At 38.6% G+C, this 12895-nt stretch overlaps 1 protein-coding gene across 6 annotated transcripts in view; it reads right to left on the bottom strand.

The window, feature by feature from the left end:
• Positions 1-3572: 3572 nt before the first annotated feature.
• The window catches only part of CHD9 (chromodomain helicase DNA binding protein 9), an 87134-nt gene continuing 77811 nt past the window's right edge, over positions 3573-12895 (bottom strand). For 5 of the 6 annotated variants that reach the window (XM_051629638.1, XM_051629640.1, XM_051629639.1 and 2 more), the window contains 6 exons: positions 12358-12526; positions 11192-11331; positions 10504-10725; positions 9583-9711; positions 7475-7579; positions 3573-7012 (listed from right to left, as the gene is read on the bottom strand). In XM_051629638.1, coding sequence (XP_051485598.1) covers positions 6149-7012; positions 7475-7579; positions 9583-9711; positions 10504-10725; positions 11192-11331; positions 12358-12526 — 1629 coding nt within the window. In that variant the 3' untranslated portion in view covers positions 3573-6148. The remainder of the gene's footprint in view (positions 7013-7474; positions 7580-9582; positions 9712-10503; positions 10726-11191; positions 11332-12357; positions 12527-12895) is intronic. The other variant, XM_051629641.1, reaches the window with a different exon arrangement.

Here is a 12895-nt window from a genome sequence, read left to right as displayed (position 1 = left end):
AAGCTGAGGGAGAGCTGCATCCAAAGTCTTACACACCTGCTTTTAACACCTGTGAACTTCAGTCAGGCAGCAGCTCCTTCCAGCCCTACAAAGCACTGACAGGACACTGCTCTCTGCCATCCACAGCCCTGCATAGAAATCCTGTAGGGCTTTTCCAGAAAGCTAGATTTACAGTATTAAGGCAGAGAGCAGCAGTAACTTACTACAGTATTTTCTTTCTACTGAGAAACATTAACCTACTCTTTTCAAAATCCTTTGGATAAAAAAGAGTAACAAAGCCCCACAGTATTAAAAGATAAACAAAACCTGGGTTAAAGGTAAGGTTATTGCCCTGTGATTACCCCTGCATACTTCCTGATGTTTTCATGCATCCAAACCTTCTAACTAAATGGTTTACCCTGACCATTCTTGTGTAAAAAAGCTTAAAATAAGGTTATTTTTCATTTAATGGTCTAATGGAAGCTTGGACAAGAAACATTTTAGACCTATTAGGCACATTGAAATCTTTTTCATCCCCGCAGACAACAGCAATGTTCAACATGAACAAGGAAACAGAGGGATATCCTCACTCAGCATGTTAATTATTGTAATTCTTTCCACTCCTGGATGCCCTATTGTATCTACCAGTACTGTAGGAGTAGGTTACAGCCACTGGTGTTACCACCAATGCAAAACCAACAGGCAACCACATAAACCTCTGCTCACTCTAGGACCCTGACAACTGCTAGGCCACCCTACAATTAAATACTGGTTTTCACTGCTTGGAAGTTTCAGAAACTTGGCTTATAAACATGCTATGAACAGGATTTTTGTATGAACTATATATGGTACTTCAGAGCATCAAAGGGCTCTGGGCAAACCTATTCTCCTGGTTTGTGCCTCCTCCTGAGCACGACACTGGGGAATGCAGCCCTGGCAAGCTGAGCCCTTCAGAGGCACAGACACTGTTCACAGCTCACAAAACTAGTAGTGAACCTATTCAAAACAGGGTTGCACCAAAAAATAAGGCAAATCCTTTCTCTCCTGGCAACTTATAATACCTTCAGTTTCCTTCCAAAATAGAGAGAGAACAGGTAGCAGATCTTGAGGCCCAACAAATACTGCACAGTCATAGCACAGGCCCAGACTGTACTGGCCCCAACTAGTGAAGGCTGTGACAAGAAATTCTTGAAATGGTGGTTATTTTCTCTAACTGCAGGGATACAAGGTGGCCTCCCAGATAAATCTAGCTAGATAACAGGCAAAGTCCAATGTCCCAGTTAGGGAAGTCCAAGCTGAACCAAGTCTTGGAAGCTTGTGTGAAACGAGAAAGACACACCACAGAAGCCTTTCTTCACTCTTCCCCCTGCGACCCGCCCAACACAACTAGTGTCCTGATACTTCTGATGCTAATTTGCCAACGTGCTTAACTTTACCAGGAATCTTGCAACAGTTGGTATTTTACCTTAAGCCTCAGCTGATGATGACCAATGATTACATGAAGATTTCAAGCTGTCTTTTCAAAAGGAGAATGTTTCTCCACCTCATGACTCTGAGAAACATTTGTAATACTAAAAAGAAAAAAAAATAAATTTAGGTTAGAACTGCTGCTGCATTAAAAACAGTGTACACTTGCATTATTTAGGGACTAGGAGTTTGAAACTCTGCCTTATAGGAGCAAAAAGCCATGCTCCTACCACCTGCCTTGAGAAGCTGAACAGAGGTTGAACAGTGTGAAGCAGAGGAGCTAACAGCAGTTCCCAAATCAAAAGCTATTCCCTTTTGAGAACAGAAAACAGTCAGTGTGCTACGAGTGTTTAGGTGAGCACTGGTGAAAACGAGAGATCCTGCCATTAGGATTCTAGGAATTTCCCAAACCAGCCTCCTTCATATGCAGAAGAGACAGTAAAAGGATTCAGCACAAGAAACTACCTGGAACACTAATAGAGAGTTTTCACTCTGAAGTCTTGTTCCCAGCAGACAGAGGCAGGAAAACAAAGTTCTCATTTTCAGACTAACTTTATGGCAGGATCTTGTCATGGCATTTTCCCTCCTTGCTTAAGAGATCCTGGAAGTAGGCAGTGTTAAGAAAAAATAAAAATAGCCTTAATTTGGCTAGTTTGAAAATGTCCCTGTTCTTTTTCAGTAGAGAAATGCTAGAGTTTGGGTATCTTAAAAATAAAGTCAAAGTGTTTTGGGGTCCTAACTATTCTGAATGTAGATACTTCCCTGTATGTACTTCTCCATGTAATGGCTTCAGCCCACCCCATTTTGTGGAAAACTTTCCTTCTCTTTTTCACTGAAAAGTGTTCATAAAATGCTGGTTTAAAAACTGCAATATAAGAACCAAAATACCATTTCCAGCAGGCCAGAACTTTTGGCAGGAAAGAATGTAATGTACTGACATGACTAGAATTATAATACATTTCTCTGTGTGCATTGTCAATATTTTCAAAGACCTATCTCAAATGAAATTACTAGAAGTTAGAAAAGATTTTCTCCTTAAAGCAGAGTTTTCCTCAGGGAAATGTTAACTGAAACTTAGCTTTGTTACCAGACACTTAAGGATAAGAAATCCTTGCTGAATCTTTTAACATGAGAATTTAATTTTAGAAATAATTAGTTAAAAATAAAGTGATCAAGGTTTTCTTGCTGTTTAAGTTACTGAAAGCTATTATCTTTCTTTCCTTTTCCTCTATGATACTGCCTGTCTGTGTAACATGAGGGCCATTTAGATAAGCCAGGAGAGTTATTTTGTAAACTCCCACAGCTACACTAGTGTAATTATCCTCCTCTGTAGATACCAGCATAACCCTCATGTCCCAACAACGTACAGATGCAAAGTGTGCACAAAAAGAGTTGGTCAACCACAGCAGTGTAAATCCCACACTGCATTCCAAGAAAAAAAAAACGGGGCGGGGGGGGAGAACATGAGAACAGAGCTCATACCTGCATTTTTATCGCTTGCATACAAGTTTGAGAAAGCTGAAGTTCATGATCATGTTCCAAAGACAAGACTCAGACTGGAATAAGTAAGAAGGACACCAGTGAACCATTCAAGTGCAGCAACAGGTTAAAACAAGGAGGCACCCGACGACCAGGAAACAACTCATGGCCTGGAGAAATATCTGTGCCCTGTATTAAATATATTAAAAGCAGCAATAGTAAGTGCTGTGTACATAATGAAAAGATGCAGTGAACATGCAGGAAGCAATGCAGAGTATTAAAAGGAACCATTCAAAAGGTACTCCACTGCCAACATATTCAACCCTGGAAGATTAGGTACATCATTAATTCAAATTAAGTCACCTTTCAGACCAGAACTTTGAACGTATACTCACTTCTAACACCTTAACTACTGAAGGGCTGGAACAACAGCTTACTTTGTGAGACAACAGAACTAGAGGAAATTGATTCCCAGAGAAATTACACAACAGCAAAGCATGGTCAGGGGGGTTGAATTTTGTTTCAAGGTCTCAACAATCACTTCAGTTTTAGAGCTTAACACTGAAACTTAGCTTTTGCTGCTGAAAGATACATGTTTAATCCTTACACATACAGCATTATTTTCACATATTGAGGCCAACATCATAGGTAGTCAAAGAATATGTTTAATAAAAAATAATTAAACTTCCATTTGCTCTATAGAACATCATAGAAAGTAATTCAATAAATTACAAATGACTTTTTAAGACGCTTGTTCAACTACAGAAAGCAAATTCAGACTACACAGAACACAACTGGCAAATATTGCAAATGTCCAAAAAAAACCTGGACTAAGACTTGGATCATGAAGCCTGAAACAAGGGATAGAAATACAAGGCAATAACAGCTAAGGTTCTTTTAGTAACTACCAACACACACTTTATCATCACCTTGGATATCCTTTTAACTTCAGTATTAGTGTAATTCTACTGAGGTTTCCTTATAACCCTTAACTTTATACAACCGTATTTGCATATAGTTTAGCTGATAGTGGGACATTTTTTTCCCCTTCTGGTTCAAACTGATTAAAAATAAACCAAATATATTATGTTCAAGTCTACACCAGCCTTCATTACTTGAAACTGTAATTGCCTTATTACATAGAAAGAATCACTAGAATGGAAACCAAACTCACTTGACCATAATTAGGAAAATACTTTCTTTCATAAATCTGATATAAATTAGGTTTTAGCCACAAAATTTAGGATTTGTTTTGTGGGGTAGGGGTGGGGAGCGATGGTATTGTTGACATACTCCATCAGCAAACTAAGTTAATAACTGTTTGTAAAACTTTGGCTATTTCATAGATGCATCCTAGTTAAATAAAAGTGCTATATTACAAAGGGCAAAATATTAAATATGAAATACTTTTTTATGATGAAGAATTGCTACCCCCTTCTCTTGGCAGTTTTAAATTTTCACTATTGCTAAGACACTGCATGAAGGGCCAAAAATCAGAATGCTATTTGGGAAAATATGCAACCAGCACAATCCAAATGGTACTTGTATAATTGTGTAATTACACATAATACTGCTTCTAATCAAGGGGCTAGTTATTTTGCACATAGAAACTTATATTTCATTGGTAAAGTTCTTGATAAAAAACAACACAGTTGTTTTACTGTACAAGCAAGCAACAGAACTATATCAAAATATACAGTTTTTGTTTTTTATTTTTAGATTTATCCCTTTGTAAAGCTTTTTTCAATGACTTCTACTAGTACCTGTATCTGTTTTCTCTTAACACTTGCCTATTCTCAGACTGAAAGTGATGTAACCAAGGTCAGCTGAAGCCTCAGTCAGTTCAGAACTTCAGTAGATGTGAATCTGGGCCTTGAGTGTGTCAGAGTAATAGCAGCTTAAGAAGAAGGAGGAATCGTATCACACATCAAATATCAGACAGATTTTATATAGTAAAGGGTTCTAAGGACTTGAACTTCGATGCCTTATGCCCTGTTATTGTGGTTTCTAGGAATCATTTGTCTTCCTTACTATTCAAAGTGCTTTTTTCTTCAGTGGCTAACTCAGCATAAAATATGAAGTGATATCCCAATAACGACTTTGGGTAGTATTTATATATTTAGTCAGATTTAAATCTGCAGAGAAGTTTAAACTCAAAAGGAGTTCAAAACTATCTATACTTTATTTACCATTATTAACTGGTAACTCCAGGAGGTTTTATGACATAAAACACAAATAGAAATCTACACAAACAAAGCAAACAAACAATTTTTACATGAAGTATGCAGTGTTGAAAGGTCTTTTCAGTGGCACTTTATGACAGTCTGCCTCTTCTAAGTCTTGGGGAAACTGCTCCTCATTTTGGGACTTATAGTTCTGCAGAGGGAGCCCAAAACTTGGCAAGGTGTAAACTAAATAGATCTAGATGGTGCCAAGTAGCATGAGATAAGACAGTTCCTGCTTTAATTTCCCCTTACTGCTGTCAATGAGAACAGCTGGAATAAGGGGAAAAAAAACCCCAACAGTCGTATCTCAGATAACTCAGATTTTAACATGGTATACAGGATGTCTTTAGAAAACAAAACAAAACCTGAAAACAAGTAATAGAAACCAATGTAAACTTCCTAAACTAACTCAGCTGAGGTAACAGGTAGCCAGTTTAATTAGCTGACTGGGAAAAATTTATCTTTAACACACTTGTACCTGAATTGGAAACAGCAGTGCATCACAACACTAGAGCATTTTCATGTAATTAAAGCAATGGATGGTGATGTAGATTCTACAGCTTTCATGACATTCATTAGCTGCCCAAATTATTGCTGAGTTTTGATCTGTAAATTATAAGTGTCAAGGAGGCTGTAAAACTATATTCAAATTAAATCAATAATATGCATAAAGTATTCTGTGTTCACTGCAAATATATTAAATATACAGCTCTTACTTGAGCATTATTTTCATAAAATTAACCCCCCAACAAAATTATAATGCCTTTTGTTGTAATTTTACACCATTGTGTATTTGATAGTACATACAAGTTCAGAAACTTATGAACTTCAGGAAATATTACATGCAAAACGTCTCTGAAAGCAGTTTGCACTTCTAAACAAATACTGAAATGTTCGGTCAGTAAATCATTGATGCACTCAACACGGGGTTATTTACAATGAAAATAATTAAAGAATAAATTCAAAATCAGTTTATAATTTAAGTGCAGAGTCTGGGGTCAGTCTTCATCACTAGAATCTGAATCCTCAGATGAAGATGATGTACTATCAGATCCAGATGAAGCATCTGCTTTCTCTGAACCCTCATCTGTGCTGTTTTCATTGAGAGAGCTTGGCTCTGTTCCCCCTTTGTCCTCCCGATCTCTAACCCTAGAATTTTCCTCCTTTTCTTCTGTGGGCTTGGCTGTGCCTGTGTCATTGTTTTCACTGTTCTGTACATCAAAAAGATTGGACTGAGACAAAGCTGGGATATGAAGATTAAGGCCTGGAGTGAGAAGCATCCCTGGGTAAAGTATGTTGGACAGAAGTAACGGGTTAAGAGAGAGAGGATTGGCAGCTGCAGCAGCAGAGGATGTTGAAGGAGAACTTGAGACCGAGTTTTCACCACCAGTATCCATGTTTTGGTCTTCTGTCCTTTCTTTCTTTATATCTGCCTCCTTTGAATCGCTTCCCTTTTTTTCCTCTGAAATGGATTCTGTAGACTTTGTCAGAAGTCCTCCTATGCCCAGCAAGTTTGGTAATCCAGCCATCCCTGACAGCAGCATGGGGAACATGGCAGCCATGCTCTTCGCTTCTCCTCCGGCAGTTAAGCCGGCTGGCATTCCCATCAACCCCGCCGTTACTTGCAGCGACTGCAGGTTTTGCAGGTTTTGTTGTAAGGCCTGAAGACTTGGCAGATCCACTCCTGGAAGCAACCCGTTGGCTATCAGAGGGTTAACTGACACACTGGCAGCAGTGGCAGCTGCTGCAGCTGCTGTTGCCTTGGCAATCTCACTTTTGGGGCGCCTCCCTCTCCGGCTGACTTCTTCCCGCACAACAGGCCCAGTGAGAATTCGGTCAAACATACCTTCTGGAAGGAAGCCCTGCAAGAGACACATTGGGCACTCTCAGTGTTTGGAGAGCTTCAAGAGAGAAAAGCAAGAAAAATGACCCAAGTGTACACTAACAGTAAAATAAGTATTTTAAATTATATTTATCTGCCTAACTGTAACTTTCAAGAGTATTCCATGGGCTAATACCTTTCCTGAAAACCTACAAGGCTACATTTATGAGATGAAAAAGTCACAACATTATAGTACCTTCAACCAAATCACTGATTTGGGGCTGCAACCCACTGTCCCTCCCTTCCTCCTTCTCACAGCTGTGCCAGCAAAAGAGTTTAGGGAACTGAGCTGGCAGGAAAAAAAGCTAACACTAACTCACAATGCACATTTAACATAACAGCAGATACAAAAAACAAGCCTTTTGGCATGTCTTCCTGTTTGCCTTTTTTGTTTTGAAGATACACTTCACATCACAGTTATCATAATTCTGCAAATACTCACAGACTGTTTCACAACTTCTCCCCACTCAGGAGCCACTCCATACTCCGGATTTTCTTTCAAGAATCTGCACAAATCCTTCAGAGGGGGAGCAAATGCACCTCCCACCTGAGAAGAAGACACAAGTCAGGAAATACTTCTTACTCACTAAGAAAAAGGCAACATTAATATCTGACACTTTCATTTTTGCCTTTCACATAAATCAATAAAGTCTCACTATAAATTATCAATGAGTGTGATCTAGCTTGTGACTGATCCCTGGTGGTATATGTGAGACATTCCTTATTTGTTCTAAATCTACTAAACTCAAACTCGTCTATTACACTCATACATTGCAACTTCAGTATTTGACATTCCTAGTAATTAACATCAGAGTTTACTTAGACATGCAATGAATGGAAGAGCAACCACATGAACAGAGAACAGTAGTGGTCCAAGCACTACCAAGAAGGTTGTAACTATAATCTTATAAATCACTCCTATTCTTATAATCTCAGTCAACTTAAAAAACCCCCTTGAATTAAGAGGCCCTGGTTCTCTTATGACATTATTTCTCCTATGTTTTAATGCTAAAAAGGCCAAGTTAAGATTGCTAGCTAGCACGCCCTAATAAAATGATATATGCAGGAAAGTCAGCTTTCAAGTTAATCAGAAGTATTATCCAAAAAGAAAAAAGGAAAAATAATTCCAGTTTTTGCTCAACTTTCTCTATAAACTGCAACTCAAACTCACATTTTCTGGGCTTACTTTTGGTCCCCTCTGACCCTGGTACTAGATGTGTAACTGAACTCAAAAATAGAACAAGACAAAACCAGTTTGCTGTCCCTGCTCATAGCAAGGAGGTTGGAACCTGATGATCTTAAAGGTCCCTTCCAACCATAACCATTCTATGATTCTGAGAAGTTGAGGATTGGTTATAAGTGGGAAAACTGAGGTAAAACATAGTAACAGAACAGTCTCAGGTGTAGGACAGGTGTAGGAATTCATTAGAGAAAAAAGCCATCATGAAAACACAGGCTTTTACATCAAGGACAGATCAAATCTCCCACTCCTTGATCATAAACTCTGAAAAGATTCCTCAGATCATGGCTTACTGTAGAGCAGCTAAGGGTCTATCTCCCAAGAGACCAGCAACCACACAGGATCCTCTTTAGAACTTCTGTCTCAGTGCACTGAGATGAGATTAAAGACTACCAGATTCTGCCTTGCTCTCCTCTACAGAAGCAGCAAGCTTCTAACCTCAGTACAGCAGCATAAAAAACCCCACATTACTACTTTCCTTGCAACTGCTCACTAAGAAAAAGAAAAGCTAGCAGTATCACAGGAAAAAACACTCTACACATTGACACAGTACCTCAAAAACTCCCACTGGACTGCTGCTCTGGCACTACACTGACATTCAAAGGCACCATCCCACACATCTGTCCAAGGTAGTTCAACAGACAACAGTAATGCTCTGGTTTTCTCCAATATTGCCTCTTCGCCTTCCCCAAAGCCTGTTGGGACGCATTTTGCCTTTCCTACACTTTGATCACCTGTCAAAAAACTGGAATTCAACACCTGGTCTCCTATCTTCCACTGCTGAAATGGTATACAAGAAATCTCCCTTCTATTTCTGTTCCTGTTACATGACTGTTTGACTTAGCAATAGGGTTTACAACACACACACAGTGGTGAAACAAAGGTCAAATGTCAGATAAAACTGAAAAAAGCAAAAAAATCCAGGACTTGGGATTTAAGCAATTCCAATGGACAAGTTTCCACGTAGGATGCACTACCAATATAATTTTAACGATGCCAGAAGTAGTGATGAGATGCACACACAATTTAGAACCTGTGAGAGTATTGCTACTTTGATCAGAACATGAATTTCAGTGGCTGTGCTGCTGTGCTGTCAGTGGCACAAATACCACAGCAGAGCATTCCATTCCACCTGAACACCAACCACAGGGTGAGAGTTTCCAGCCACATCTTAAAAAATTTCAGAACTGGAAAGCACTAACTAGAAGATTGTCACTGATTTTCTTGCTCTGTTGTCAAAACGTGGTATTAAAAGTTCAGGTAACTTGTCCTTTGGGTAACACAGCAATGGGAGCAGCAGGATGAACCACCTTTCTCGCGTTCCTTCTGTTGATGAGCTGAACACGTTCTTCACCAGTCAAACTATTAACATCCAGTTTATTAGGGTTTCGACAACGGTGCCTTTTTTGTTTGGGCCTCCCATCATGCAGCTGCATCCTCTGTTACAAAGGAATTAAAAAGCCAATTATCTTCCTGATACAACTTTTTAAAATGGTAAGGGATCTGTGCATTCTCTTGATTCAGGCATTCATTTGAAGTGATCTTCCATTTCAGAAATATTTTAGTAACAATACTAATTTACTAATCACAGTCATACAGTAAGCAGCCCAGTAGACAGCATAAAATCCTCTCTCTGATGCCTCTACCCATTGCTTTAATATTTGTTGCTTTTAACAGTGCTTTAACTGTCAGGAATGTTGCCACTATTTAGTATCATAACATCTTTATGGAGAAATAGGGACGCTTTTCCAGAAATCGTAACTATCATCTTACATTCTGTTCAAAATAAACAAATCTGACGTTCAGAGGTAAAATGAAGAGTATCATACCCACATACAAACATCACTACCATAACACTGCAATGTAGGTATGAGATACATCCCACAGGGAAGTCTTTAATCCTCCTGCACATCACTAAATATGCTATTACACATTTTCAGCTCCCATCATCAGTATCATGGCAATATGAGTCTTATCTTGGAAATTTTTTTTAATCCTAGGTTAAATTAGACAAGGCAAATACCTTTGTTTAGCATTGCTTTTCTTGGCCATTACATTTGTGAGGGGAAAAGGAAGGCTGGTGGAGCTCAAATTATATAAAAAGAAACATATTTTCCCTTTCCTAAACAAAATAGAAGAATAATTCCATGTAACACAGAATACAAACCCAAATACATTTATGAGAAGTGTTTTACCATTTAGCTTAAAATAGAAGTGAAAGGAATACTCACAGGAATACATGCTCCTGAATCTTCAACATATCCAGGATGTTCTTTAAGCCACCTTTCTAAATCTTTTCTTTTAGGGGCATCATCACCTGCAAGCCTTGTTCCATCTTTCAGGTTAATAACAGGAACTGGACTCTCTGCATCAAGCACGCCTTGGGACTGTGTGTAAGTCAGTGCTGGGTTTATTCCTGCAGCAACTTGACAGGAGTTAATAGCTGGATTAACCTGGAGAAATTAAAAACATTTGACTAAGATTTCCATAGGAAACAAACCATCACAATTATTCCATGTACAATACAAGTCCTGCAGGTTGTCATGCACATGCTCATGCCGTAAGGAGAGCTCTCTTTAAGTCACTGTACAATGAGGTCCTTTAACAGATGTTCCAGGAAGGATGTCAGAAAATGTTGCTAGGTCAAATATCAAGTTTTTATTAATACACTGTTAACTACAATTCACCAAAACTAGAATTAAATTTAATTTTAAAAAAACAGTTATCAATATTGAATACATCAAATATTTAGTCAAACTCTGTGTAGTCATAAACTGTCAGTGAACAATTTCAGAAAAAACCCAGCTCCACAGTTTTGAGTAATAAAGTTTTGTTGTATGTTGACAGCTGGTTAGGCTCAATTAAGGGATTAACACTAATTCGGACCTTGCTTTTTGATATAAAATCAGGTTTACTTACATGATTAGGCTGCTTATTTCTATTTAAAAAGAGAACATCAACTCCCTCCACGTTCCTCCTTCTTCCTCTTCTCTTTTTGACTACAGGCTGACTGTCAACTATGACTCCATTGGCACTGGCAGTTAAGTGACTGGAAGTACCTAATTAATGATGCAATAAAATTAGTTGTTAGGTGCCTGAGCTGTTTATAATAGGAAACATGTCTGATTAAAAACAGGAAATAAAATTGCTTGAAATAGTGCAAGAGCATGTAATTTCTACAAGCGATATCTAACAGAAATCACTTATTGTTTTACAACTGTTTAAGACACAGTATCAGGTTCCGAAAAGCCATTCTACTAAGGAATTTTTCTATTACTGTCTCCTACCTCCTCCAAATAAATCTGTACAGGAAGGAGAGCTCTTAAAAACTGCTGACAGCACACACGCTCCAAGGCAGACTTCCCAAAATGTTCAGGGCAAGTCCTTACTGGTATGTTGAACAAGAATGAGAAACTAAGAAGTACAAGTGAAGGGTAGTAGGAGGACATGTTCTCATCTGCACATGTATGCAATCTCAATTAATTACAGTCATTTAATCAGAAGCTGGCCCAAATCAAGCACCCAATTTTAATCCTAATTTTAACTGCTTCCTTCAGGTTCGTTTTTATTTGTCTGTGTACCCCTACTGTTATTTGTTATGAAAATAGGCTGGTTTTGGCTATAAGCCACAGCTGGTTCCAGACTATTGTTGCACACTGTGTTTTTACATGAGACACAGGAAAGAATACGAAGAGCGCAAATTAACACAGGCAATAAGCCTGGAACTCTTAATCTTTATGTACAAACCAGCCACAAGAAGTTCTGATTTTAACTGATACTGTTAGCACAGAGTGATACACTTTATTATTATTAACATCTTCTTGTGGAGGTGTTCATAATGTGTAATGGCATCCTTCTAATCAACGAAGGCTGCAGTAACTGACACAGAGAGTATTCATGTGGTTCAACCTCATGCCTCAAGTGTCCAGTTTTCCTAACACACTCAAGAGAACACCTCCAGACTGCAGCTGAGAACAAATGACATGGCAAACATCTCTCTCCACTGCTGAAACACAGAAATCACCAGAAGAACCTAGAAGATGAGGTTTATTACTAACTCTTACATCTTCTGACATTCTATGTACCTGATTCAGGAAGTGATTTTGGGAAGTTGACAAGGCTGGTTTCTGAAGCATTCTGGAGTTCACGTAGCCGAGCCAGGTATTGCTGCTGTCCCAATGCACCTTCCTCACTTTCAAATGGCCTTTTCTGAGACAGTCCCTGCTTCTGAAAAGTCAATTTCAAACCACCTTCCTGTTAAATAAATCCCAGGGTTAGAACAGTCTCTTCTGAAGTAGAAATTACTACTTCAGAATCAGGATTCTCACAGTTACTCCAGAAAGAGTTGAGGAAGAACAAAAACATTGTATCAGACCTTAAAACAAGTTTTGCTTCTCTTCCATGCAAACTAATTTGAACAGAAATGTCACAGAATTGCTTCCATGAATACAGATTTTAAAACACCTGCTACCTTAGCTGAAAAATCCAGACACTGAACAACTGTCTAGCTCCCTAATCTAGACCTACAGAAATGCCAAGCCCAATTACAAAAGGAAATTTTAATGCATTTTCATGTGCTCCCAACAGGTCTCAAACCACGGAGAAGAAAAATGTTTGAAGCTT

The sequence above is a fragment of the Apus apus genome, chromosome 11 (assembly GCF_020740795.1).
Source record: "Apus apus isolate bApuApu2 chromosome 11, bApuApu2.pri.cur, whole genome shotgun sequence".
In the NCBI taxonomy this organism is placed as follows: Eukaryota; Metazoa; Chordata; class Aves; order Apodiformes; family Apodidae; genus Apus; species Apus apus.
This window is presented reverse-complemented; position numbering and strand designations above follow the sequence as displayed.